The following is a 25427-nucleotide window of genomic DNA, read 5'->3' on the forward strand; positions in this document are numbered from 1 at the left end:
CCAGACAGTCGGCATGCCAAATGGCAGGGACTATTACCACTCGTGGGTGTCCACAACACCCATAGAGTGGGAAAAAAACCTGTGGCGTCCACATGTCGCCAGGCACGCAGCGTGGCGAGGACAGCGAGGCCACAAGGGGCTTGTTGTGCTCGCCTACCCTTCCGCCGGCATTCTGCTGCTGGGATACCGGCGGAGGTATGCTCACCGGCGGTTAGGCATACCCAACCCCTCCCAACCAGGTTCCAGTCACATGCTCCATCCAGCCTATCAACACCCTAACTAAACCTGGACTTGCGCTATGTTCTTTGCTAAAACAACTTATCTCCCTAGAGATCAGCACCATGGCTACTGGTTCCGGTTGCATTCTGCATCTGTTCCAATCATCAGTCTCCAGTATTGCTAATAGCATTCTGTGCTTGTTCCAGATACCAATCTTAAGCATTGCTAACAGCGGGTGGTCTTCTGTATGCCGAATGTCGGGATCCCGGCGCACAGTATACCGGCGCCGGAATCCTGACACCCGGCATACCGACAACTATTCTCCCTCATGGGGGTCCACGACCCCCCTGGAGGGAGACAGCAGTCGGGCTCCCGGCACCGGTATGCTGGGCGCCGGGAGCCCGAGCGCCGGCATACCGTACGACACCCCTAACAGCATTCTGCACTTATTCCATTTACCAGCCTCCATTAGTGCCACAGCATTCTGTTCCAGTCCCAGTAGGAGCCTCATGGCATGCAGTTCCAACATCACCTGCAGCTAGGGTTGCCACCTTATGCATCATCGATTCCTGGAGATCAACCCCCCCCACCACCACACCACCCAATTCCAAATCCCCTGTCCCCAGACAACCAAGCAATGTTCATGTAAATAAATTATGTGATCCCTGTGACAATTAAATGGCTCCCACTGAGCAGCAGATATTGGATTTTAACATCAATGAATAAACCATCAACAGAGCTGTACATCATGCCCGCCAGTGACACTACAGGTCACTACAGGTGACCGGTCCCTGCTATGGTACTGGACACATGCTATTATTTGGGGCATGATGCATGGCACTGTAACAATAGGACTATAGATACAGCTCAATGCCCTAGAACAGCCCTATGCAACCACTGACATACACTAATAACTGCAATAAGAAGAACTAGATATAATGCATTGAAGTTTCAGATCATAAAAAATAATAATAATGACGTCACCAGGAAACACAGGACATAATGGCGTAACATCCTAGCAAGGTAACATAATACCAGTAATTCAGTGTACTGTGCTTACCCAAGAGTCCCCACTGCAACTGATGCTGCAATCCACAGCCCCACTGGGACCAGACAATCCAACACGAGAGTGTATTGGCTAGTCAAGGAGGATCCAACTCCCTTGCCCTGCTGTCACTGCTGGCTGGCTGCTAGTCTGCTCTCACTCTCCCCCACACTACCAGCCCCAGCAACCAGAAGCTAATTCCAGCTCACAGCTCTCTCTGAGTCACCGTCCACCGCCAGTCCGCTCTGCTGCTGCTCGTCTCAACGTCTCCCTCGGCCCTCCCCTGCTTCCATTCACTCATGTGTCATGTCACGGTCGTCTGCGCCCCTTATGTGCGCGCCGCCCCCAGCAGTCCCACTGGTTTGTGGGCTGGTGGAGGCCGAGTCCCCTTATTCCGGGAGAATCCCGGAATCCGGGAGAGAGGAAAAGCCTCCTGGAGGGTTGCCACCAAATCTTGGATAATCCAGGAAATCAGGGAGAGGTGGCAACCCTACCTGCAGCCTGCTTCTACTGTGCTTAGCACTCAGGGCCTGATTCTGATTTGGGAATAAAGGGGTCTATTTACTAAGCCTTGGAAGTCTCTGGGCATAAAGTACCAGCCAATCGTCTCCTAACTGTTATGTCACAGGCTGTGTTTGAAAAAAATGACCGTTAGGAGCCGATTGGCTGGTACTTTATCTCTGTCCAAGGCTTAGTAAATAGACCCCTAAGTAACAAAGAGCAAGTAACTGTACACCTGTACAAACCATGCTGCAATGAAAGGGGTGCAGACGCATACATTTTTTTTTTTGCATACAGAGTAAATACTGGCTGTTCTTGCATGTAACCCACAAATGAAGGACAGCTTTACATTTATACTGCAATTTAGATAAGTTTGGAAATGCCCTTCTCAAATCTAAATCTCTCTGCACATTTTATATCTGCCCCACCTGCACTGAAACATGCTGCTACCCAGGTGCACAGTTATTTGCTGTTTCTTGACTCCTCCCTCTCCTTTAAACCACACATTCAGTACCTCTGGCAGTCCTGCCGCTTTCATCTCAAAAATATTTCCAGTGTCAGACCCTTTCTCACCCTGCACGCTACTAAATTCATCATCCACTCACTGGTCATCTCCAGACTGGACTACTGTAATCTCCTCCTATCCAGCCTCCCAGACAACTGCCTCTCTTCACTCCAATCTATCCTCAATGCTGCTGCCGCCCGGTTCATCTTCCTCACCAAACAAATTACGTCCACCTCCCCTCTCTTACAAGTCCTACAATGGCTCCCCTTCCAAATCCAATTCAAGATTCTCACACTCACTTATAAGGCCCTCACCCATTCCTCTTCCATTTACATCTCTGATCTTATCTCCCTTTACACTCCCGCTCGTCCTCTTTGCTCCACAAATGCACGCCGCAGCTCCTGCCTACTGATTTCATCCTTCCATTCCTGCCTCCATGGTTTTGCACGTGTTGCTCCCTATCTCTGGAATTCTCTACCTCTCCCATCAGACTCTCTACATAACTTCAAATAGGCTCTAAAGCCTATTTGAAACCCAGTCGGCTCTCATCCTCTGTTCCATGGTCTCTGGCTACCCTTGTCTGTCTGACTCTCTCCATTAGAATATAAGCTCTCATGAGCAGGGCCCTCTCCCCTCACGCTCTTTTCCTTCTCTTACTTAGACTATCATCTTCTCCATGCTCCCTACAACGGCACTTAACCCACGGTTTCTGCCACCGTTATGCTTATTTGAGTGTCATGTCTGCTGAAAATGTCCTACATTGTCTTGTACTTTAAGAGGTCTATTCATGAAGCAGTGAAAAGTGTGGAGAAGTGAGCCAGTTGAGAAATTGCCCATAGCAACCAATCAGCATTGAAGTAACAATTATATTTTGCATACTATTCAATTGTACGGTGCAGCTGATTGTTTGCCATGGGCAACTTCTCCACAGGCTCACTTCTCCACTCTTTTCACTGCTTCATGAATAGACCCCTATGTCACTGTCTTTGTGAGGTGCTGTCGAACCCTTGTGGCACCATATAAATAAAGGATAATCATAATAAAAATGTATCTAGTGTTATAAATGTAAAAGTACTCACTTTATTGTGAACATGAACAGTGATCCTCAAAAGCAAATCACTAATTTTCAAGCTACACACTGCGGATGATTGAGGACTGCACTGTACGCATGTCTGCGACCACCAAACCAATGCAATTTCAAACAGGTTTAAGATTTTGGTTTGAACCTAACAAGGGTGATATCTGCCTGGAGTGTTTATCCTCTCCCCATATACACACATTTCCTCCCGCAATCAATACCATGAGAAAGTTAATTGGCTTCTAACTAAAATAATCCTTGTGACTGTGTATTTTTGTGATAGATGACTTATATAGTAAGAATCACTGAGGCAGTAACTGACTGAGAAGAATGAACAAACATCATCCTTACAGTCAGTGCTTAAAGTGGTCCTAGAGAGGTGGTGGAACTCACCCCCACTCCCCATGGCACCCAAGTAACAAAAGGTATTGCGCGTGCCTACGGCGCGCAGTGCAAAAAGGTGCATGGTCTCCAAAAGAAAGGGGCGTGGTCACACAATAGTAATAATGCCCACAGTAGTAGCACCACGTAATACACAATGCCCACCATAGCAGTGCTTCTTATACAATGCCCACAGTAGTAGTGCTCATTATGCACTGTCCACTGTACTGGTAGTGCCCACAGTGGTAGTGCCCCTTATATAGACCCCATAGTAGTGGTGCCCCTTATGCAATGCCCGCAATAGTAGTGCCCCTTATGTCCCTAGGAGTGATGCCCCTTATGAAGTGCCCCCTTTACAATGCCTTCATTAGTAGGGCCCCCAGTAGTAATGCCCTTAATGGTAATGCCAGTGTGTAGTATTGCCCCCAGTAGTAATGTTGCCTGTAGTAATGTCCCCTGTAGTTTAGCCCTAGTAGTTATGCCCCCAGTGGTAATGCCCCTGCAGTTATGACCCCAGTAGATTACCCCCCCTTTAATTTATCTTCCCAGTGGTAATGCCCTCAGTAGTTTAGCCCTCGTGTAGTTTGCCCCATGTAGTTTAGCCCCCCAGTAATAATGTCCCCCAGTAGTTTGACCCCAGTAGTAATGCCCCTCAGGAGTTTGCCCCCAATAGATGACCCCCCAGTAGTAATGCCCCCAGTAGATGCCCCCCCAGGAGTAATGCCCCTTGTAGATGCCCCCCCAGTAGTAATGTCCCCCCGTAGTTTGCCCCCTCAGTAGTAATGTCCCCCCAGTAGATGCGCAGCTGCACTAAGGAAGAAAACAAAAAACACACCATACTCACAGAGCCCCGCTCCCAGACTGCTGCAGTCCTCTCTTGGCGTCCGCTCCTCAGCACTATGAGACGTCATGACTGACGTCTCTCCCATAGCGTACGCCGCACAGTACTGAGATCCTGCCTCCGGCTTTCAGTGTAGAAAGGGAGACGGGCGCCCGCTAGTAACACAATCTCAGCGGGCGCCTGTCATCTCCCTGTGTGGCGCTGGGACACATCGGGTTATGTGAGCCGGAGGAGGCGGAACTGCGTTCCATCTCTAAGTGGAACTGACGGAACACAGTTCCGCCCCGGTCCAGCTCACTTTAACCCCTGCTTACAGTGCTTTGTAAAATGTTGTCACTATATGAATAAAGAGGAATAATAATAATAACAATAATAATGTTAATACTAATGGCTCTGTTAAGTGCTTTCTTAACTTTCCCAGCTGATCATTCAGAACAGGACGTAGAGAGGGAAACCACATAAAAATTGCTGCAGGTCTAATCATCAATTAATCCTACAGCAACAACCGACAGAGCACAAAAACAGATGCCTGCAGTATTTTAGCTGACGTTTCCCTCAATGTACATTCTGTTTAGAACACAATGCAAGTGGAAATGTAAAGATGTAGCTGTAAACACTGAGCCATCACAATGCAAACATGTTCTAATCATACTTGCCTACCCTCCAGGAATGGCCGGGAGGCTCCGGAAAATCGGATGACCCTCCCGGCCCCCTGGAAAGGTGGGCAAGCCTCCCGCTTTCCCCCTCGGCCGCCCGGAGCAGTGAACAAGTAGGCGGGCCGAGGGGGTCCGATGACGCGATTCGTGCTGAATTGCGTCATCGTAGCTCCGCCCCCCGCTATGCAGCGCCTCGTTTCTCGGCACAGCACAGTGGGGGGGTGGAGTCACGATGACGCGACCCTGATGCAACGCCCCCGGACCGCCCATCCTGATGCCGGCCACGCCCCCGAACCACCCGTCCTGCTGCCGGCCACGCCCCCATTCACCTACAACGCTGCCTCCTCCCGGAGGAGGAGGCAGCAAAGTAGGTAAGTATGAATACTGCACTTCTGAACGAGCTTTTGCTCTGCGCCCATACATACTGCTGTCTGTGATTAGAATATAACCCCATCACAAGCCTAAACTACATAAAACATGTGTAGACAGTGTATCGACATCATGTCGACAGTTATGCTGTTAAAATGTCAGCACCTGGAAAATGCTGGCATGGACAGAATGTCAACATATGAACTGTTGATAATGTCAACGTTACGGTTAGAGTTACTGATAGGATAGAATGTCAATCCAAAATATCGAACCCACACACACACTCTTTATATGATGTCCTGTCTAGGTACAGCACGGCTTGTGGACTTTAACATGAACACAATGTTAATGAAGGAGCTTTAACAAAGTAGTGGTGGTACACTGTCAGTTTCATCCCCATAGTGTTGTGGTCACTTATGAGGACCAACAGGATGCGTCTCAGGAATGTTTTAGGTTAGATTCTTGCAATCTTTACATAAAAAATCCTTTCCCGCATCTTAAAAAAAAGGTTCAGGCTGATTTACAGTACATTTCAAATAGGCTCTACGCATTGCACATACCAAGTTTACCCAGCCAGCTCGCCTTCTGTACATTTACATATACAGTGGCTTCATCTGTTATCTTGCTCCATAGCTGCCCAATTACATCTACGGATTGCTCCAATGCCTCCAATATCCAGTCATTTGTGCTATCCAGTGGCGTAAGTTCATCCCCGACGCCCGGAGGCAAATTATAGTTCGGCGCACCCCCACCCCACCCCACCAATAAATAATATATATATATATATAAATAAATCAATAACTCTGATGCCCGGCTCGTCTGTAGTGGAATAAACTAGTTGGGCGCCCACATATAGCAAAATAATTACCAGTCATCCAAGAATGCAGCACTCCATATAAGACACTGGCACTGTAACTGTCTTATTTGGAGGGCTGCATTCTTGGATAAATATATATATACTATATAGTTTATATAAATAAAAAAAATTGTTTTGGTGTTTTCCCCCTCACATGTCCCCTCTCCCAATAGGAATTGCACTTACAGTGTAGTACTGTATAGCGTTTCCAGGAGTCTGTCCCGGCGGTAAACAGTCAGGAGGACTGTGTACTGTGTTCTAGCAGCTGCTCCGTGTCCTGGGCAGCGGCTCTGGGTCGCGATCGGATATCACGTGACATCCGTGACCAGAGCAAAGCAGCAGGGAGCACAGAGAGGAGGAGCGAGCGCCGCTGATGCGGATAGGCGCTGCACTCGCTCGCCGGCTCATCTAGCAGCTCCTGCTGCACTACAGAAATCAATGTGTACTGGAGACGGAACGGGGGACAACGGAGCAGGTGCCGTGCCCCCCTTAGTGCCAGGAGCCCCACGGCAACTGACTCCGTTGTCTCCGGCAGTTCCGCTCCTGGTGCTATCATAGGAACAGAGGAGCAGGCACAATCCACTCTGCTTCTCTAATAGGCCCTACACACTGGGCGATATCACTCAAAGATATGAACGATCTCGTTCATTAATGGACGAGATACCGTTCATATCTTTGAGTGTGGAGGCACCAGCGATGAACGATGCGCGGCCCCGTGCTCGTTCATCGCTGGTGCCCCGTCGGCTGTGCATGCAGGCCAATATGGACGATCTCGTCCATATTTGCCTGCACTTATATGGAGCCATGTGACGAGGGGAGTGAAGAAACTTCACTCCCCCGCCGCCGGGACGCCCGTCGGCCGTATCCGCCGTAGGGCAGCTCAGCAGCGGATCGTTAAATGTGTAAGGTCTTTAAGTGACCACCACCATCATAATGCCTATAGCAGTGCAAGAAAATTGGGGCAGGCTGCAGGAACAAAGGTTCAGCTGCTAATTTTCAAGTAGTGAAATCGCCTTTAAACCATTTAACTTTTTTTTTGTTTTGTTCCAAAAGCCACTCAGAAATTGTCAGGGTTTTATTCACAAGTAAAATTGATGAAGAACATATATTTAAACTTATCCATCATGATTTTATTTAAAAAAAATATATATATTTTTTTAAATATATGTACATACATCATATCGCCACCATCGGAACATTAGAAAACATTGTGGCCATAGCGACTTTGATTTCTCCAGCAGCTGCTAATCTGAGCAGCCTCCAGGTACACACAGGGGGGGAGGGGGGGAATTTATGTTTAATGGGCAGCTGCTCCTCTGTGCAGCCGCCAGGTGGGATCAGCGCAGTGATCGGCAGCCTGGCAGACACAGGGGGAGTGTGTAGTGAGGCAGAGGTGTTGCCGTATAGATAATTGTTCGCACTTAATATATTATTAGGGTAATGGATATTGTATGAATTAAAATATAATTCATTATAAAAGGTGATTTAACCATAGTGAATAGTATAGGTCTATATATATATATATATATATATATATATATATATATATATATATATATATATATATATATATAGTAAGAAATAGATACGTTAGGTTTGTACATGTATAAGTTAAATGCAACTTATAGTAAAATGCACACAGATACTGGTATGTGCAGGGCTGTGTCAGAAATCTGCATATCCTTAGTAAATGGATAGTATCTGGCCTTTGTTTTGTTATACTGCAGACCAGAGACAATTACAACACAACATAAATTGAATTACAAAGTCCCAATTGTTCATGCTAACACCTGTGGTAAACAAATGTATTTACACTCCAAATAATCAAAAGGAAAACCTTTCATCAAGAAATATCAGACTCTATTGAGAGGTATTCACGGGCGGGCAGATGTGGGGAGAGATGAGTGCAGAGCGAACCGCTCAGCACACCTCTCTCCCCCCACTCAGCACAGCGCGATGTGTGCTGAGCGTGCGGGGGGGACGGGAGCCGCTCATTTCACCCAGCGGGTGAATTGAGCGACCTGTTAGATTGAGCCTGCATGCAGTCCAATCTAGCACCAGCGATAGCGATGCACAGAGCTGCGCATCGCTATCGCTGTGGGGGGTAGACACAGCGAGATCATGCTTAAAATCTAAGCAATCTAGTCAGATTGCTTAGATTTCAGGCTGGGATCGCTCCGTGGGTATCCTTCTTATGACTCCAGAATACATCCTCTACTCGTCACCTTGAGGCAGAACAATTGGACATGTTTTATGACACTTTGGAATCTGGCAGTTATCAGTTACAAGGGAACCAATAGGAATAGGCCAGTTTGAAATTGTATAAATGTACATGAGTTCAGTCAGTAAGTTAATTGGGGTGGAAGTTAGATGTGGAGCTGAGTGCCGGAGGAGGAAGGAGAGATGTTCACACTGAAGGAATGATCCTAGAATGGTAACTATGTACTTGCAAGTATACAATTTATGTTATTAATTGTCTAAGTTTGTTAAATTGTTTCATGTTGTTTTATGTTATATAATTAAGGAAGCATAAATATAATTAGTATATATATATATATATATATATATATATATATATATATATATATATATATATATATATATATATATATATATATATCACTACTGTGTATATCTTATTCTGTATAATTTAATTTGCCTGAAAATAAACCAATCAGTATGGTCAGAGCTGTAATTCCTTGTTAGAACTCACTTTGGAATCATAATTTCATAATTTTATAGTTCATATGTATGACAACTGCGTATATATATCAGCCACCTAGTTGGTAAGCTTGACATAATATATTTGCAGATATATATGATAAACATATATTATAAAATATACACATATTATTATTGAAGAGACCCATTTTCAATAATTGGCACCCCTGATATTAATATAATAGAAGATTCCTCAACAGAGGGGCCGGGAGGTCCCTCTGTGAGTGATGGCTGCAGGAAGATTACCTTCCGGCAGCTGCCCACGCTATGTAACTGACTTGTCGCTTTTTTTGCGACCAGATCAGACAATGCACTAGCTGGTGTGGTCCCAAATTATGAAAATATGGCAGGAAAGTGGTTAACCGAAAGCGTTAGCAAAGTAAATCCAAATTTGTGGTATATCTACAAAGCATATGATTATGATTCTACATGAAGAATCTAATAGAAAATAAATATTCTACAGAGCAAGGCCAATTGCTTTCTGACTACACTGGCCGACTGAAATGAGCAATTGCAAGTCACAATGTGGCAAGGACTGATCTTGTTGTACAGTATAAACATTCTCTATTCAACACTGCATTATATTGGCACTATATAAAAAGGAATAATAAAAATCAAAATACCCGAATCATATACAAAGTAATAATGGGTTTGAAGGGTCTTTAGATCAATAGAAGTTAATATTCATGCTCATCAACTGACTTTGGGGTATATTTACAACAAACTGGTCTTCGGTGTCACCAGTCATCGTTAGCTTTGAGCGGTAGAAATCAGACTTGTGTAGTATTTATTTCTATTGCCATTTAAAATCTGTCAAAGCCACAGATGATTGGCAGCTTTGACAATGTGCTGGTTAGTGAATATACCCTTTTATGTAATTTACCTCTTCATTCATTAACAAACTGTGAATGGTATTGTGCTAACAATCACATGGTAATTAGTACAGAAAAGCTGTGCTTTTTACACTTCCTTAGGAACATAGGGTGTCAGTCAGTCTAACCAATCTTGATACTGGCCAGGATGTACCAACATATTGTGGTACATTCCACCACACATCGTGCCGACACTAATCACATATGTAATAACATATGCGATTAGTGTTGTGAAGGACAGCTCTTGCGATCAGAGCTGTCCTTCGCGATAAGTCTCTATCCCTGGGCTTCCGAGTATCGGCACCAGGAGTCCGTCTGTGCATGCGCAGAGGAACGCGGCGGCGCAAGGTATGCTGGGAGGGATCCGAACGGATCCCTCCCAGCATACCTATGATCCTCATACAGCAAGACATGGAAAGAAGCCCATATGCTTTTATAGGGTAATGTCAGGAAAAGCTGGCGTTACCCTCCACGTCGGAGCCCTGGCGGCCAGGGCTTAGTACAATTTAAAACATTTTTGATTTGGTACATCTCGCCATATTTCTGCAGTGCAGACCCCACAATGTCTGTAGCTAATGATGTCCTGACAAAAGCTGTTTGTCATCTGTGTGTCTCTTACAAAGGCATGAAAGACGTACACTGGATATAGAGAAAGGTCTTGTGACTAACACCCAGTTCACCTACAATACAAGCAGTGTACTGCTTCTTCCATGATAAATCAATGGAACACATCAAGAGTTATCCTCCTCCAGCCCTCCACCATAAAAAGGCATATGCACTGATAGTATAAGCATAATGAGTATACACAACCTGCTGCAAACCTATAGCACAGAACATGCAACCTTATCATGTGAATAATCATTACCATACCTTTAATGAGAATATGACTGTTCTTTCTATCTATTGTTTTAATGCTTGCTGTGTAACAAGAGATAACCCAGGCATAATTAGAAATGTACTAATGCTGATACATAATGTCTTTCCAAAAACATGTTTGATTAGTTACTGATAAACAAAAATCAGCATAGCTTACATATACTATCACATTCATAACACTGAAAGCAAAGTACTGTATATAAATAGGTGGTACTGCCGGTAGATTGGTTTTACCCTGGCAACAAAGAACTTCCGCAGGAGATATTGTGGGTTAGAAGAAGATTCAGAATTCTGGGGCTGCCCCTTTTCCTGCTGTGCTCGTTTCTCCCCTGCACCCTGGTCAACTTCGGAATGCGAAGGATTGTGTGCACCCAGCTCCACTGGACGGAAGTCCCCCCCTGAACCAGACTGTGCCATGATGGAAACCTAAAATATGACAAATGACCTGTAAGAAGAAAGTATACACAAAATGAAACCCAATGTGTTTTATTCAATGATGTAATATATACAGTAAAACTGGTGGCTGCGTCACTTACGTTGCTTATTACTCAAACACTATGCTGTTAACATCCCGGCTGTCGGGATCCCGTCGGTCAGGATACAGACGTCAGAATGCTGACACACCACAAAATGCCGGAATTCGGAATACCGACATAAGCCCGGAATTCACCTTTGGGTGGTGGTACACGCCACCACCCAAGGGGAAATATAATAGTGTGGCGGCCGAAGCTCACCACAGGGCCCGATGCGTGGCGAGCGTAGTGAGCCCGCGAAGGGACACACTGCGCTCGCTGCCGGGATTCCGGTGTCGGTCTCCTGACTGCTGGGATACCATAGTGATCCCACTCAAACACATATTAAGGGGATAGTGTTCACTCTAGGATTTTTTTAGGGCAGGGTGCTGAGCATTGAAGAGGGCACATTTTTATTTTGAAGGGCACATTTTTGATGTGATGCTTTGCGCACAAAGCATAACACATATGTTTTATAGTTTTTGTACATACAGTTTGCCCTTAGTAAATCATATACCCATGCATACATATAAGACACCTAACATCTGTACTGAGAAACATACTGTATATGTCCAGTCTTCTTGAAAGATCGGCTGTAGCATATACATGAGTAGATAATTATAAATGTCTTTTCCAGTGCTGAAGTAGTTATAATCCATATGTGTTATAAAACAGAAAAGTTAAAAAATGGGTTAAAATATATAGGAAAAAAATAAATCTGTTCTACTAGGGAAATACTGTAAGCAGTACATGCTCACTGCTTACCCTGTTCTTTCCCTCTTTATCAGAGTGCTGTGTTATTTACAGTGCCTCCTCTGCGATCCAGTTGGCTAAGGACAGAAATTGTGTTCCAATTTCAGAGGTAGGCAAGGAGTACAGGACAACATTGTAACATGCACTCTGACTGTTGCATTCTGTATACAAGGGGGCAATTTATGATCCTGCAGGGTGCACTGAAAAAGGGCAGGGTGCTTTTTCACATTTCAAAAATGGGCAGGGTGCAGCACCCTGCTGAAACAGCCTAAAAGGAACACAGGGGGTAATTCCAAGTTTATCGCAGCAGGAAAATTTTTAGCAGTTGGGCAAAACCATGTGCACTGCAGGGGAGGCAGATATAACATGTGCAGAGAGAGATAGATTTGGGTGTGGTGAGTTCAATCTGCAATCTAAATTGCAGTGTAAAAATAAAGCAGCCAGTATTTACCCTGCACAGAAACAAAATAACCCACCCAAATCTAACTCTCTCTGCAAATGTTATATCTGCCCCCCCCCCCCCTGCAGTGCACATGGTTTTGGCCAACTGCTAAAAATGTTCCTGCTGCGATCAACTTGGAATTACCCCCCCTAAGGGGAAGTAAGGCATGTAATCAGTGGTAGAAGAATGCAACAGCATACTATACTATTCATTTTACTATACCACAATATAGATAGATACTCATACTCATATAATACTTATCATAAACAGAAAAGCAAGAAAATAAAGTAATGCATTTAGAAACCTTGCAGGATGGTATGTACAGAACAAACCAATACATTGAAATAGTTGGTGATTTAAACCCCTTTTTATATTATTTCTTAATAACAGGACTCATGTGTCATATGATGCAGTACAGTACAGCACAGCACAGCGTAGTGATCACAACTACAGTATGGTTCACATGCTACAAAAGCAAAAATAAGATTTTAAACCTACCGGTAAATCTTTTTCTCCTAGTCCGTAGAGGATGCTGGAGACTCCGTAAGGACCATGGGGTATAGACGGGCTCCGCAGGAGACATGGGCACTATAAAGAACTTTAGAATGGGTATGCACTGGCTCCTCCCTCTATGCCCCTCCTCCAGACCTCAGTTAGAGAAACTGTGCCCAGAGGAGACGGACAGTACGAGGAAAGGATTTTTGTTAATCTAAGGGCAAGATTCATACCAGCCCACACCATCCACACCGTATAACATGGAATATACGAACCAGTTAACAGTATGAAACAAAACAGCATCAGCCCGAGACTGATCAAAACTGTAACATAACCCTTATGCAAGCAAAATCTATATACAAGTCTTGCAGAAGATAGTCCGCACTGGGACGGGCGCCCAGCATCCTCTACGGACTAGGAGAAAAAGATTTACCGGTAAGTTTAAAAATAAGAATTTACTCACCGGTAATTCTATTTCTCGTAGTCCGTAGTGGATGCTGGGAACTCCGTAAGGACCATGGGGAATAGCGGGCTCCGAAGGAGGCTGGGCACTCTAGAAAGATTTATGACTACCTGGTGTGCACTGGCTCCTCCCACTTTGACCCTCCTCCAAGCCTCAGTTAGGACACTGTGCCCGGACGAGCTGACATAATAAGGAAGGATTTAGAATCCCGGGTAAGACTCTTACCAGCCACACCAATCACACCGTACAACTCGTGATACTATATCCAGTTTTACAGTATGAAAACAACTGAGCCTCTCAACAGATGGCTCAACAATAACCCTTTAGTTAACAATAACTATTTACAAGTATTGCAGACAATCCGCACTTGGGATGGGCGCCCAGCATCCACTACGGACTACGAGAAATAGAATTACCGGTGAGTAAATTCTTATTTTCTCTGACGTCCTAGTGGATGCTGGGAACTCCGTAAGGACCATGGGGATTATACCAAAGCTCCCAAACGGGCGGGAGAGTGCGGATGACTCTGCAGCACCGAATGAGAGAACTCCAGGTCCTCCTCAACCAGGGTATCAAATTTGTAGAATTTTGCAAACGTGTTTGCCCCTGACCAAGTAGCTGCTCGGTAAAGTTGTAAATCCGAGACCCCTCGGGCAGCCGCCCAAGATGAGCCCACCTTCCTTGTGGAATGGGCATTCACAGATTTTGGCTGTGGCAGGCCTGCCACAGAATGTGCAAGCTGAATTGTACTACAAATCCAGCGAGCAATAGACTGCTTAGAAGCAGGAGCACCCAGCTTGTTGGGTGCATACAGGATAAACAGCGAGTCAGATTTTCTGACTCCAGCCGTCCTGGAAACATATTTTCAGGGCCCTGACAACGTCTAGCAACTTGGAGTCCTCCAAATCCTTAGTAGCCGCAGGCACCACAATAGGCTGGTTCAGGTGAAACGCTGACACCACCTTAGGGAGAAATTGGGGACGAGTCCTCAATTCTGCCCTATCCATATGGAAAATCAGATAAGGGCTTTTACATGATAAAGCCGCCAATTCTGACACTCGCCTGGCTGAAGGCAAGGCCAATAACATGACCACTTTCCACGTGAGATATTTCAGATCCACGGTTTTTAGTGGCTCAAACCAATGTGATTTTAAGAAACTCAACATCACGTTGAGATCCCAAGGTGCCACAGGAGGCACAAATGGGGGCTGAATATGCAGCACTCCTTTCACAAATGTCTGAACTTCAGGTACTGAAGCTAGTTCTTTTTTAAAGAAAAATCGACAGAGCCGAGATCTGTACTTTAATGGAGCCTAGTTTTAGGCCCATATTTACTCCTGCTTGCAGGAAATGCAGAAATCGACCTAGTTGAAATTCCTCTGTTGGGGCCTTTTTGGCCTCGCACCATGCAACATATTTCCGCCATATGCGGTGATAATGCTTTGCCGTAACATCTTTCCTGGCCTTAATAAGCGTAGGAATGACTTCTTCCGGAATACCCTTTTCCTTTAGGATCCGGTGTTTAACCGCCATGCCGTCAAACGCAGCCGCGGTAAGTCTTGGAACAGACAGGGCCCCTGCTGTAGCAGGTCCTGTCTGAGCGGTAGAGGCCACGGGCCCTCTGAGAGCATCTCTTGAAGTTCCGGGTACCACGCTCGTCTTGGCCAATCCGGAACCACGAGAATGGTGTTTACTCCTCTCTTTCTTATTATTCTCAATACCTTTGGTATGAGAGGCAGAGGAGGGAACACATAAACCGACTGGTACACCCACGGTGTCACTAGAGCGTCCACAGCTACCGCCGGAGGGTCCCTTGACCTGGCGCAATATCTTTTTAACTTTTTGTTGAGGCGGGATGCCATCATGTCCACCTGTGGTTTTTCCCAACGGTTTACCAGCATCTGGAAGACTTCTGGATGAAGTCCCCACTCTCCCGGGTGGAGGTCGTGTCTGCTGAGGAAGTCTGCTTCCCAGTTGTCCACTCCCGGAATGAACACTGCTGACAGTGCTAGTACATGATTCTCCGCCCATCGGAGAATTCTTGTGGCTTCTGCCATCGCCATCCTGCTTCTTGTGCCGCCCTGTCGATTTACATGGGCGACTGCCGTGATGTTGTCTGACTGGATCAGCACCGGCTGGTGTAGAAGCAGGGATTTTGCTTGACTTAGGGCATTGTAGATGGCCCTTAGTTCCAGAATATTTATGTGAAGGGAAGTCTCCTGACTCGACCATAGTCCTTGGAAGTTTCTTCCCTGTGTGACTGCCCCCCAGCCTCGAAGGCTGGCATCCGTGGTCACCAGGACCCAGTCCTGTATGCCGAACCTGCGGCCCTCTAGAAGATGGGCACTCTGCAGCCACCACAGTAAAGACACCCTGGTTCTTGGAGACAGGGTTATCAAGCGATGCATCTGAAGATGCGATCCGGACCACTGGTCCAACAGGTCCCACTGAAAGATTCTGGCATGGAACCTGCCGAAGGGAATTGCTTCGTAAGAAGCCACCATCTTTCCCAGGACCCGCGTGCAGCGATGCACTGATACCTGTTTTGGTTTCAGGAGGTCTCTGACTAGAGATGACAACTCCCTGGCTTTCTCCTCCGGGAGAAACACTTTTTTCTGGACTGTATCCAGAATCATACCCAGGAACAGTAGCCGTGTCGTCGGAACCAGCTGTGACTTCGGGATATTCAGAATCCAGCCGTGCTGGTGTAGCACCTCCTGAGATAGTGCTACTCCCACCAACAACTGTTCCTTGGACCTCGCTTTTATTAGGAGATCGTCCAAGTACGGGATAATTAAAACTCCCTTTTTTCGAAGGAGTATCATCATTTCCGCCATCACCTTGGTAAATACCCTCGGTGCCGTGGACAGTCCAAACGGCAGCGTCTGGAATTGGTAATGGCAATCCTGTACTACAAATCTGAGGTACTCCTGGTGAGGATGGTAAATGGGGACATGCAAGTAAGCATCCTTGATGTCCAGGGATACCATGTAATCCCCCTCTTCCAGGCTCGCAATAACCGCCCTGAGCGATTCCATCTTGAACTTGAATTTTTTTATGTATGTGTTCAAGGATTTCAAATTTAAAATGGGTCTCACCGAACCGTCCGGTTTCGGTACCACAAATAGTGTGGAATAGTAACCCCGGCCTTGTTGAAGTAGGGGTACCTTGATTATCACCTGCTGGGAATACAGCTTGTGAATTGCCGCTAGCACCGCCTCCCTGTCTGAGGGAGCAATCGGCAAGGCAGATTTTAGGAACCGGTGGGGTGGAGACGCCTCGAATTCCAGTTTGTACCCCTGAGACACTATTTGAAGGATCCAGGGATCCACCTGTGAGCGAGCCCACTGATCGCTGAAATTCTTGAGGCGGCCCCCCACCGTACCAGGCTCCGCCTGTGGAGCCCCACCGTCATGCGGCGGACTTGGCAGAAGAAGCGGGGGAGGACTTTTGCTCCTGGGAACCTGCTGTTTGTTGCAGCCTTTTTCCCCTACCTCCGCCTTTTCCACGCCTGTTTTTCTGGGTCCGAAAGGACTGAACCTGATAAAACGGCGCCTTCTTAGGCTGTGAGGGGACATGGGGTAAAAATGCTGACTTCCCAGACGTTGCTGTGGAAACTAGGTCCGAGAGACCATCCCCAAATAATTCCTCACCCTTATATGGCAACACTTCCATGTGCCTTTTAGAATCTGCATCTCCTGTCCACTGGCGAGTCCATAAGCCTCTCCTAGCAGAAATGGACAATGCACTAACTTTAGATGCCAGTCGGCAGATTTCCCTCTGTGCATCTCTCATATATAAGACTGAGTCTTTTATATGGTCTATGGTTAACAGGATCGTGTCTCTGTCTAATGTGTCAATATTTTCTGACAGTTTATCTGACCACGCAGCGGCAGCACTGCACATCCAAGCTGACGCAATAGCTGGCCTAAGTATAATGCCTGAGTGTGTATATACAGACTTCAGGATCGCCTCCTGCTTTCTATCAGCAGGTTCCTTGAGGGCGGCCGTATCCGGAGACGGTAGTGCCACCTTTTTTGACAAACGAGTGAGCGCTTTATCCACCCTAGGAGGTGTTTCCCAACGTGACCTATCCTCTGACGGGAAAGGGAACGCCATTAGTACCTTCTTAGGAATTACCAATTTTTTATCAGGGAAAGCCCACGCTTCTTCACACACTTCATTTAATTCATCTGATGGGGGAAAAACTACGGGTAGTTTTTTCTCCCCAAACATAATACCCTTTTTAGTGGTACCTGTATTTATCTCAGAAATGTGTAACACCTCTTTCATTGCCTCAATCATGCAGTGAATGGCCTTAGTGGGCATCAGATTAGACTCATCGTCGTCGACACTGGTGTCAGTATCAGTGTCGACATCTGGGTCTGCGGTCTGAGGTAGCGGGCGTTTTAGAGCCCCTGATGACCGGTGCGACGCCTGGGCAGGCACGAGCTGAGAAGTCGGCTGTCCCACATTTGGCATGTCGTCAAATTTCTTATGTAAGGAGTCTATACGTGCACTCATTTCTTTCCATAAGCTCAACCACTCAGGTGTCTGCCCCGCAGGGGGTGACATCCCTTCTAAAGGCATCTGCTCCGTCTCCACATCATTATCCTCATCAAACATGTCGACACAGCCGTACCGACACACCGCACACACACGAGGAATGCTCCAACAGAGGACAGGACCCACAAAAGCCCTTTGGGGGGACAGAGTGAGAGTATGCCAGCACACACCAGAGCGCTATATAATGCAGGGACTAACTGAGTTATGTCCCCTATAGCTGCTTTTTCTATATAATTTATACAGCGCCTAAATTTAGTGCCCCCCCCCTCTCTTTTTTTACCCTTTTCTGTAGTGTAGACTGCAGGGGAGAGCCAGGGAGCTTCCTTCCAGTGGATCTGTGAAGGAGAAATGGCGCCAGTGTGCTGCAGGAGATAGCTCCGCCCCTTTTCCGCGGCCTATTCTCCCGCTTTTTTCTGGATTCTGGCAGGGGTATTTTCCACATATATAGCCTCTAGGGCTATATATTGTGGTATTTTTGCCAGCCAAGGTGTTATAATTGCTTCTCAGGCCCCCCCCCCCCCCCCAGCGCCCTGCACCCTCAGTGACCGGAGTGTGAAGTGTGTGTGAGGAGCAATGGCGCACAGCTGCAGTTCTGTGCGCTACCTTGGTGAAGACTGATGTCTTCTGCCGCCGATTTTCCGGACCTCTTCTTGCTTCTGGCTCTGTAAGGGGGACGGCGGCGCGGCTCCGGGACCGAACACCAAGGACTGGGCCTGCGGTCGATCCCTCTGGAGCTAATGGTGTCCAGTAGCCTAAGAAGCCCAATCCGGCTGCAAGCAGGCGAGTTCGCTTCTTCTCCCCTTAGTCCCTCGCTGCAGTGGGTCTCACTGAAAATAAAAAACCTAAGTCTATCTTTCTTTCTAAGAGCTCAGGAGAGCCCCTAGTGTGCATCCAACCTCGGCCGGGCACAAAATCTAACAGAGGCTTGGAGGAGGGTCATAGTGGGAGGAGCCAGTGCACACCAGGTAGTCATAAATCTTTCTAGAGTGCCCAGCCTCCTTCGGAGCCCGCTATTCCCCATGGTCTTTACGGAGTTCCCAGCATCCACTAGGACGTCAGAGAAATCTTATTTTCTCTTACGTCCTAGAGGATGCTGGGGACTCCGTAAGGACCATGGGGATTATACCAAAGCTCCAGACCGGGCGGGAGAGTGCGGATGACTCTGCAGCACCGATTGAGCAAACAGTAGGTCCTCATCAGCCAGGGTATCAAACTTGTAGAACTTTGCAAAAGTGTTTGACCCTGACCAAGTCGCCGCTCGGCAAAGCTGTAATGCCGAGACGCCTCGGGCAGCCGCCCAAGAAGAGCCCACCTTCCTAGTGGAATGGGCCTTTACCGAATTTGGTAATGGCAATCCTGCCGTAGAATGAGCCTGCTGAATCGTGTTACAGATCCAGCGGGCAATAGTCTGCTTAGAAGCAGGAGCGCCAACCTTGTTGGCTGCATACAGGACAAAACAGAGCCTCCGTTTTCCTAACCCGAGCCGTCCTGGCTACATACATTTTTAAGGCCCAGACTACATCAAGGTACTTGGAATCCTCCAAGACCCCTGTCGCCACAGGCACCACAATAGGTTGATTCATATGAAACGATGAAACCACCTTAGGCAAAAATTGAGGACGAGTCCGCAATTCTGCTCTATCCACATGGAAAATCAGATAGGGGCTTTTGTGAGACAAAGCCGCCAATTCAGACACCCGCCTTGCAGATGCCAAGGCCAACAACATGACCACCTTCCAAGTGAGAAATTTTAAGTCCACCGTTTGAAAAAGGCTCAAACCAGTGAGATTTCAGGAACTGTAACACCACGTTAAGGTCCCATGGTGCCACTGGAGGCACAAAAGGAGGCTGGATGTGCAGCACTCCCTTTACAAAAGTCTGGACTTCTGGGAGAGAAGCCAATTCCTTCTGAAAGAAAATCGATAGGGCTGAAATCTGTACCTTAATGAAGCCTAATTTTAGGCCCATATCCACTCCTGTCTGTAGAAAGTGGAGAAAACGGCCCAGATGGAAATCTTCCGCAGGAGCATTCTTGGCTTCACACCAAGATACATACTTTCTCCAGATACGGTAATAATGCTTCGCCGTCACCTCCTTCCTAGCCCTTATCAGAGTAGGGATGACTTCTTCCGGAATGCCTTTACCAGCTAGGATTCTGCGTTCAACCGCCATGCCGTCAAACGCAACCGCGGTAAGTCTTGGAACAGACAGGGCCCCTGTTGCAACAGGTCCTCTCTGAGAGGAAGAGGCCACGGATCTTCTGTGAGCATTTCCTGAAGCTCTGAATACCAGGCCCTGCGAGGCCAATCTGGAACAATGAGTATTGTTTGCACCCTTTTTCGTCTTATGATTCTCAGTATTTTTGAGATGAGTGGAAGAGGAGGGAACACATAGACCGACTGAAACACCCACGGTGTCACCAGGGCATCCACTGCTACTGCCTGAGGGTCCAGTGACCTGGCACAATACCTTCGAAGCTTCTTGTTGAGGCGTGATGCCATCATGTCTATTTGAGGAAGTCCCCAAAGACTTGTTATCTCTGCAAAAACTTCTTGATGAAGTCCCCACTCTCCTGGATGGAGATCGTGTCTGCTGAGGAAGTCTGCTTCCCAGTTGTCCACTCCCGGAATGAATACCGCTGACAGAGCGCTTACGTGATTTTCTGCCCAGCGCAGAATCCTGGTGGCTTCCGCCATTGCCACTCTGCTCCTTGTCCCGCCTTGGTGGTTTACATGAGCCACAGCTGTGACGTCTGATTGAATCAGAACCGGTAGGTCGCGATGAAGATTTTCCGCTTGTCATAGGCCGTTGTATATGGCCCTTAATTCCAGTATGTTGATGTGTAGACAAGCCTCTTGGCTTGACCATAGTCCCTGAAAATTCCTTCCCTGTGTGATTGCTCCACATCCTTGGAGGCTCGCGTCCGTGGTCACCAGAACCCAGTCTTGAATGCCGAACCTGCGACCCTATAGAAGGTGAGCACTCTGCAGCCACCACAGGAGAGACACCATGGCCCTGGGGGACAGGGTTATTTTCTGATGTATTTGAAGATGGGACCCGGACCACTTGTCCAGAAGGTCCCAATGAAAAGTCCTCGCATGAAACCTGCCGAAGGGGATGGCCTCGTAGGTCGCCACCATTTTCCCCAGTACTCGAGTGCACTGATGTACTGACACTTTCGTCGGTTTTAACAGGTCTCTGACCATGTTCTGGAGTTCCTGGGAGAAAAACCCTCTTTTGTTCTGTGTCCAGAATCATGCCTAAGAACGACAGCCGAGTCGTAGGAACCAACTATGACTTTGGTAGATTTAGAATCCAGCCATGTTGTTGCAGCACTCTCAGGAAGAGCGACACGCTTTTCTGCAACTGTTCCTTTGATCTCGCTTTTATCAGGAGATCGTCCAAGTACGGGATAATTGTGACTCCTTGCCTGCGCAGGAGCACCATCATTTCCGCCATTACCTTGGTGAAAACCCTCGGGCCGTGGAAAGCCCAAACAGTAACGTCTAAAACTGGTAATGACAGTCCTGTACAGCGAATCTCAGGTATGCCTGATAAGGAGGATATATGGGAACGTGAAGGTATGCATCCTTTATGTCTAGTGACACCATAAAATCCCCCCCTTCCAGGCTTGAGATAACCGCCCTGAGCGATTCCATCTTGAACTTGAACCTTCTTAAGTACAGGTTTAGGGATTTTAAGTTTAGAATGGGTCTGACTGAGCCAACCGGTTTCGGGACCACAAACAGGGTTGAATAGTACCCCTTTCCCTGTTGATTTAGGGGAACCTTGATAATCACTTGCTGTTGACAAAGCTTTTGAATTGCAGCTAAAACTATCTCCCTCTCTGTGGGAGAAGCTGGTAAAGCCGATTTGAAGAATCGGCGAGGAGGCACGTCTTCGAATTCCAGCTTGTAGCCTTGGGATATAATTTCCATCACCCAAGGATCCACGTCCGACTGAACCGAGACGTGGCTGAAAAGTCGAAGACGTGCCCCCACCGGCGCGGACTCCCTCAGTGGAGCCCCAGCGTCATGCGGTGTATTTAGTAGAAGCCGGGGAGGACTTCTGCTCCTGGGAAATAGTCGTAGCAGGCATTCTTTTCCCTTTACCTCTGGCGAGGAAGGAAGATCCCCGACCTCTTCTGGACTTATGCGACGGAAAGGACTGAAACTTCCATATGCCTTTTTGAGTCGGCATCACCCGTCCATTGGCTGGTCCACAGCGCTCGCCTAGCAGAAATGGCCATGGCGTTGGCTCTCGAACCTAGCAGCCCAACGTCTCTCTGAGCGTCTCTCATATATAAGACTGCGTCTTTAATGTGACCTAAGGTCAATAAAATGGTATCCCTATCTAGGGTATCAAAATCAGCTGACAAGGTATCTGTCCAAGCTGCTACAGTGCTACAAACCCACGCCGATGCTATCACCGGCCTGAGTAAAGCCCCCGTATGTGTATATATTGATTTTAAAGTAGTTTCCTGTCTGCGATCAGCAGGATCCTTGAGGGCTGCGGTGTCTGGAGACGGTAGCGCCACCTTCTTGGATAAGCGCGTTAAAGCCTTGTCCACCCTGGGCGAGGACTCCCACCGTACCCTGTCCTGTGCAGGGAAAGGATAGCCATAAGAATTCTTTTGGGAATCTGCAGTTTCTTGTCTGGAGATTCCCAAGCCTTTTCAAATAACGCATTCAGCTCATGAGATGGGGGAAAGGTTACCTCAGGTTTCTGTTCCTTAAACATGTGTACCCTCGTGTCAGGGACAGAGGGGTCATCTGTGATATGCAAAACATCTTTTATTGCAATAATCATATAATGAATGCTTTTGGCCACCCTTGGGTGTAACCTCGTATCATCGTAGTCGACACTGGAGTCAGAATCCGTGTCGGTATCAGTGTCTGCTATTTGGGATAGGGGACGTTTTTGAGACCCTGAAGGGCCCTGTGACACCGTCAAAGCCATTGATTGACTCCCTGTATTATCCCTGGACTCTGCTTTGTCTAATCTCTTATGTAACAAAGTCACATTTGCATTTAAAACATTACACATGTCCAACCAATCAGGTGTCGGCGTTGCCGACGGAGACACCACAATCATCTGCTCCACCTCCTCCTTAGATGAGCCTTCCCGCATCAGACATGCCGACACACGCGTACCGACACCCCCACACACGGTGGTCTTCAGTATGCCGAATGTCGGGATCCCGGCGCACAGTATACCGGCGCCGGAATCCCGACACCCGGCATACCGACAGCTATTCTCCCTCGTGGGGGTCCACGACCCCCCTGGAGGGAGAATAAAATAGTGTGGCGCGTGTAGCGCGCCACCGTGCCCGCAGCGTGGCGAGCCCGCAAGGGGCTCCTTTGCACTCGCCACGCTGCCGGTATGCCGGCGGTCAGGCTCCCGGCGCCAGTATGCTGGTCGCCGGGAGCCCGAGCGCCGGCATACCGTACTACACCCCACACACACAGGGATATATTTATATGGAGACAGTTCCCCAATAAGGCCGTTTGGAGAGACAGAGAGAGAGTATGCCAGCACACACCCAGCGCCAACTGACACTGGAACAAAATTCCCAGATAACAGCGCTTTTATGATTATCTGTATATACCTATACACTCACTGCGCCTTACAAGTGCCCCCCCTATTTTTTGCCCTGTGTCACCGTGTTCAGCAGGGGAGAGTCCGGGGAGCCAGCTTCTCTGCATGTGCTATGGAGAAAAATGGGGCTGGTTAGTGCTGTGGGATCAAGCTCCGCCCCCTCAGCGGCGGGCTTCGGTCCCGCTCAATTTGTTTAATACTGGCGGGGATTTAATATATATTGCCACCTCAGCTTATATATGCCTTTTAGCCAGTCCTAGAGGTCTTTTATTGCTGCCCAGGGCGCCCCCTCTGCGCCCTGCACCCTTCCGTGCCTGCAGTGCGTGTTGTGTGTGGGAGCAATGGCGCACAGCGTTACCGCTGCGCGTTACCTCAGAGAAGAGCTGAAGTCTTCTGCCGTCTTTGAAGTCTTCTTTCTTCTTATACTCACCCGGCTTCTATCTTCCGGCTCTGCGAGGAGGACGGCGGCGCGGCTCCGGGACGAACGGCGAGGGAGAGACCTGCGTTCCGACCCTCTGGAGCTAATGGTGTCCAGTAGCCTAAGAAGCAGAGCCTATCATTTAAGTAGGTCTGCTTCTCTCTCCTCAGTCCCACGATGCAGGGAGCCTGTTGCCAGCAGTGCTCCCTGAAAATAAAAAAACCTAACAAAATTCTTTTTCAGAGAAACTCAGGAGAGCGCCCCTGTAATGCACCCAGTCTCCTCTGGGCACAGGATCTAACTGAGGCCTGGAGGAGAGGCATAGAGGGAGGAGCCAGTGCACACCCATTCTAAAGTTCTTTATAGTGCCCATGTCCCCTGCGGAGCCCGTCTATACCCCATGGTCCTTACGGAGTCCCCAGCATCCTCTAGGACGTAAGAGAAAGTAGACACGATCTGCAGGCATTCACCATGGACACAACTCTTGGGAGATCACATGGTTCCAATGGAAATGTTTCTCCCCTATTCTGAAATAGGTGTGGACACAGTGCCTCTGGACATTCAAAGTTTAATATTAGAATATTATATTACAGCATATGATCCACCTCCTTAGGAATCTTTTAATAACACTTTCTATTTATATACTAAATATTGATCTGAGATATTTTATTCTTATGCTTGTTCTATAGCAACCGGTTGCTTAATGGGGGTCATTCCGAGTTTATCACTCGCTAGCAGTTTTTAGCAGCCATGCAAACGCTATGCCGCCGCCCACTGGGAGTGTATTTCAGCTTAGCAGAAGTGCGAACGGTTGTATCGCAGAGTGCCTGCAAAAAAATGTTGTGTAGTTTCAGAGTAGCTCAAAACCTACTCAGTGCTTGCGATCACTTCAGACTATTCAGTTCCGGATTTGAAGTCACACACCCGCCCATTGTTCGCCCAGCCACGCCTGTGTTTTCCCTGGCATGCCTGCGTTTTTCCGAACACTCCCTGAAGACGGTCAGTTGCCACCCAGAAACTCCCACCTCATGTCAATCACTCTGCGGCAACCAGTGCGACTGAAATGCATCGCTAGACCCTGTGCAAAACTGCATACTTGTAATATTTAAACTTTGTTTGTTGTGTCCGTACGTTGCGCGTGCATATTGCGCCGCATATGCATGCGCAGAACTGCCATTTAACCTGATCGCTGCACTGCGAACAAATGCAGCTAGCAATCAACTCAGAATGACCACCAATGTACAATAAATACTTGTAATA

The 25427-nt window shown here is 47.5% G+C and overlaps 1 protein-coding gene across 2 annotated transcripts in view; it reads right to left on the reverse strand.

The window, feature by feature from the left end:
* TPRG1 (tumor protein p63 regulated 1) overlaps positions 1-25427 on the reverse strand; it is a 287891-nt gene that overhangs the window by 251986 nt on the left and 10478 nt on the right. The window contains exon 2 of one of the 2 annotated variants that reach the window (XM_063916487.1): positions 11155-11346. In XM_063916487.1, the coding sequence (XP_063772557.1) occupies positions 11155-11337 (183 nt within the window). In that variant the 5' untranslated portion in view covers positions 11338-11346. Of the gene's footprint in view, positions 1-11154; positions 11366-25427 lie in introns of both variants that reach the window. The other variant, XM_063916486.1, reaches the window with a different exon arrangement.

The sequence above is a fragment of the Pseudophryne corroboree genome, chromosome 4 (assembly GCF_028390025.1).
Source record: "Pseudophryne corroboree isolate aPseCor3 chromosome 4, aPseCor3.hap2, whole genome shotgun sequence".
NCBI classification, from domain to species: Eukaryota; Metazoa; Chordata; class Amphibia; order Anura; family Myobatrachidae; genus Pseudophryne; species Pseudophryne corroboree.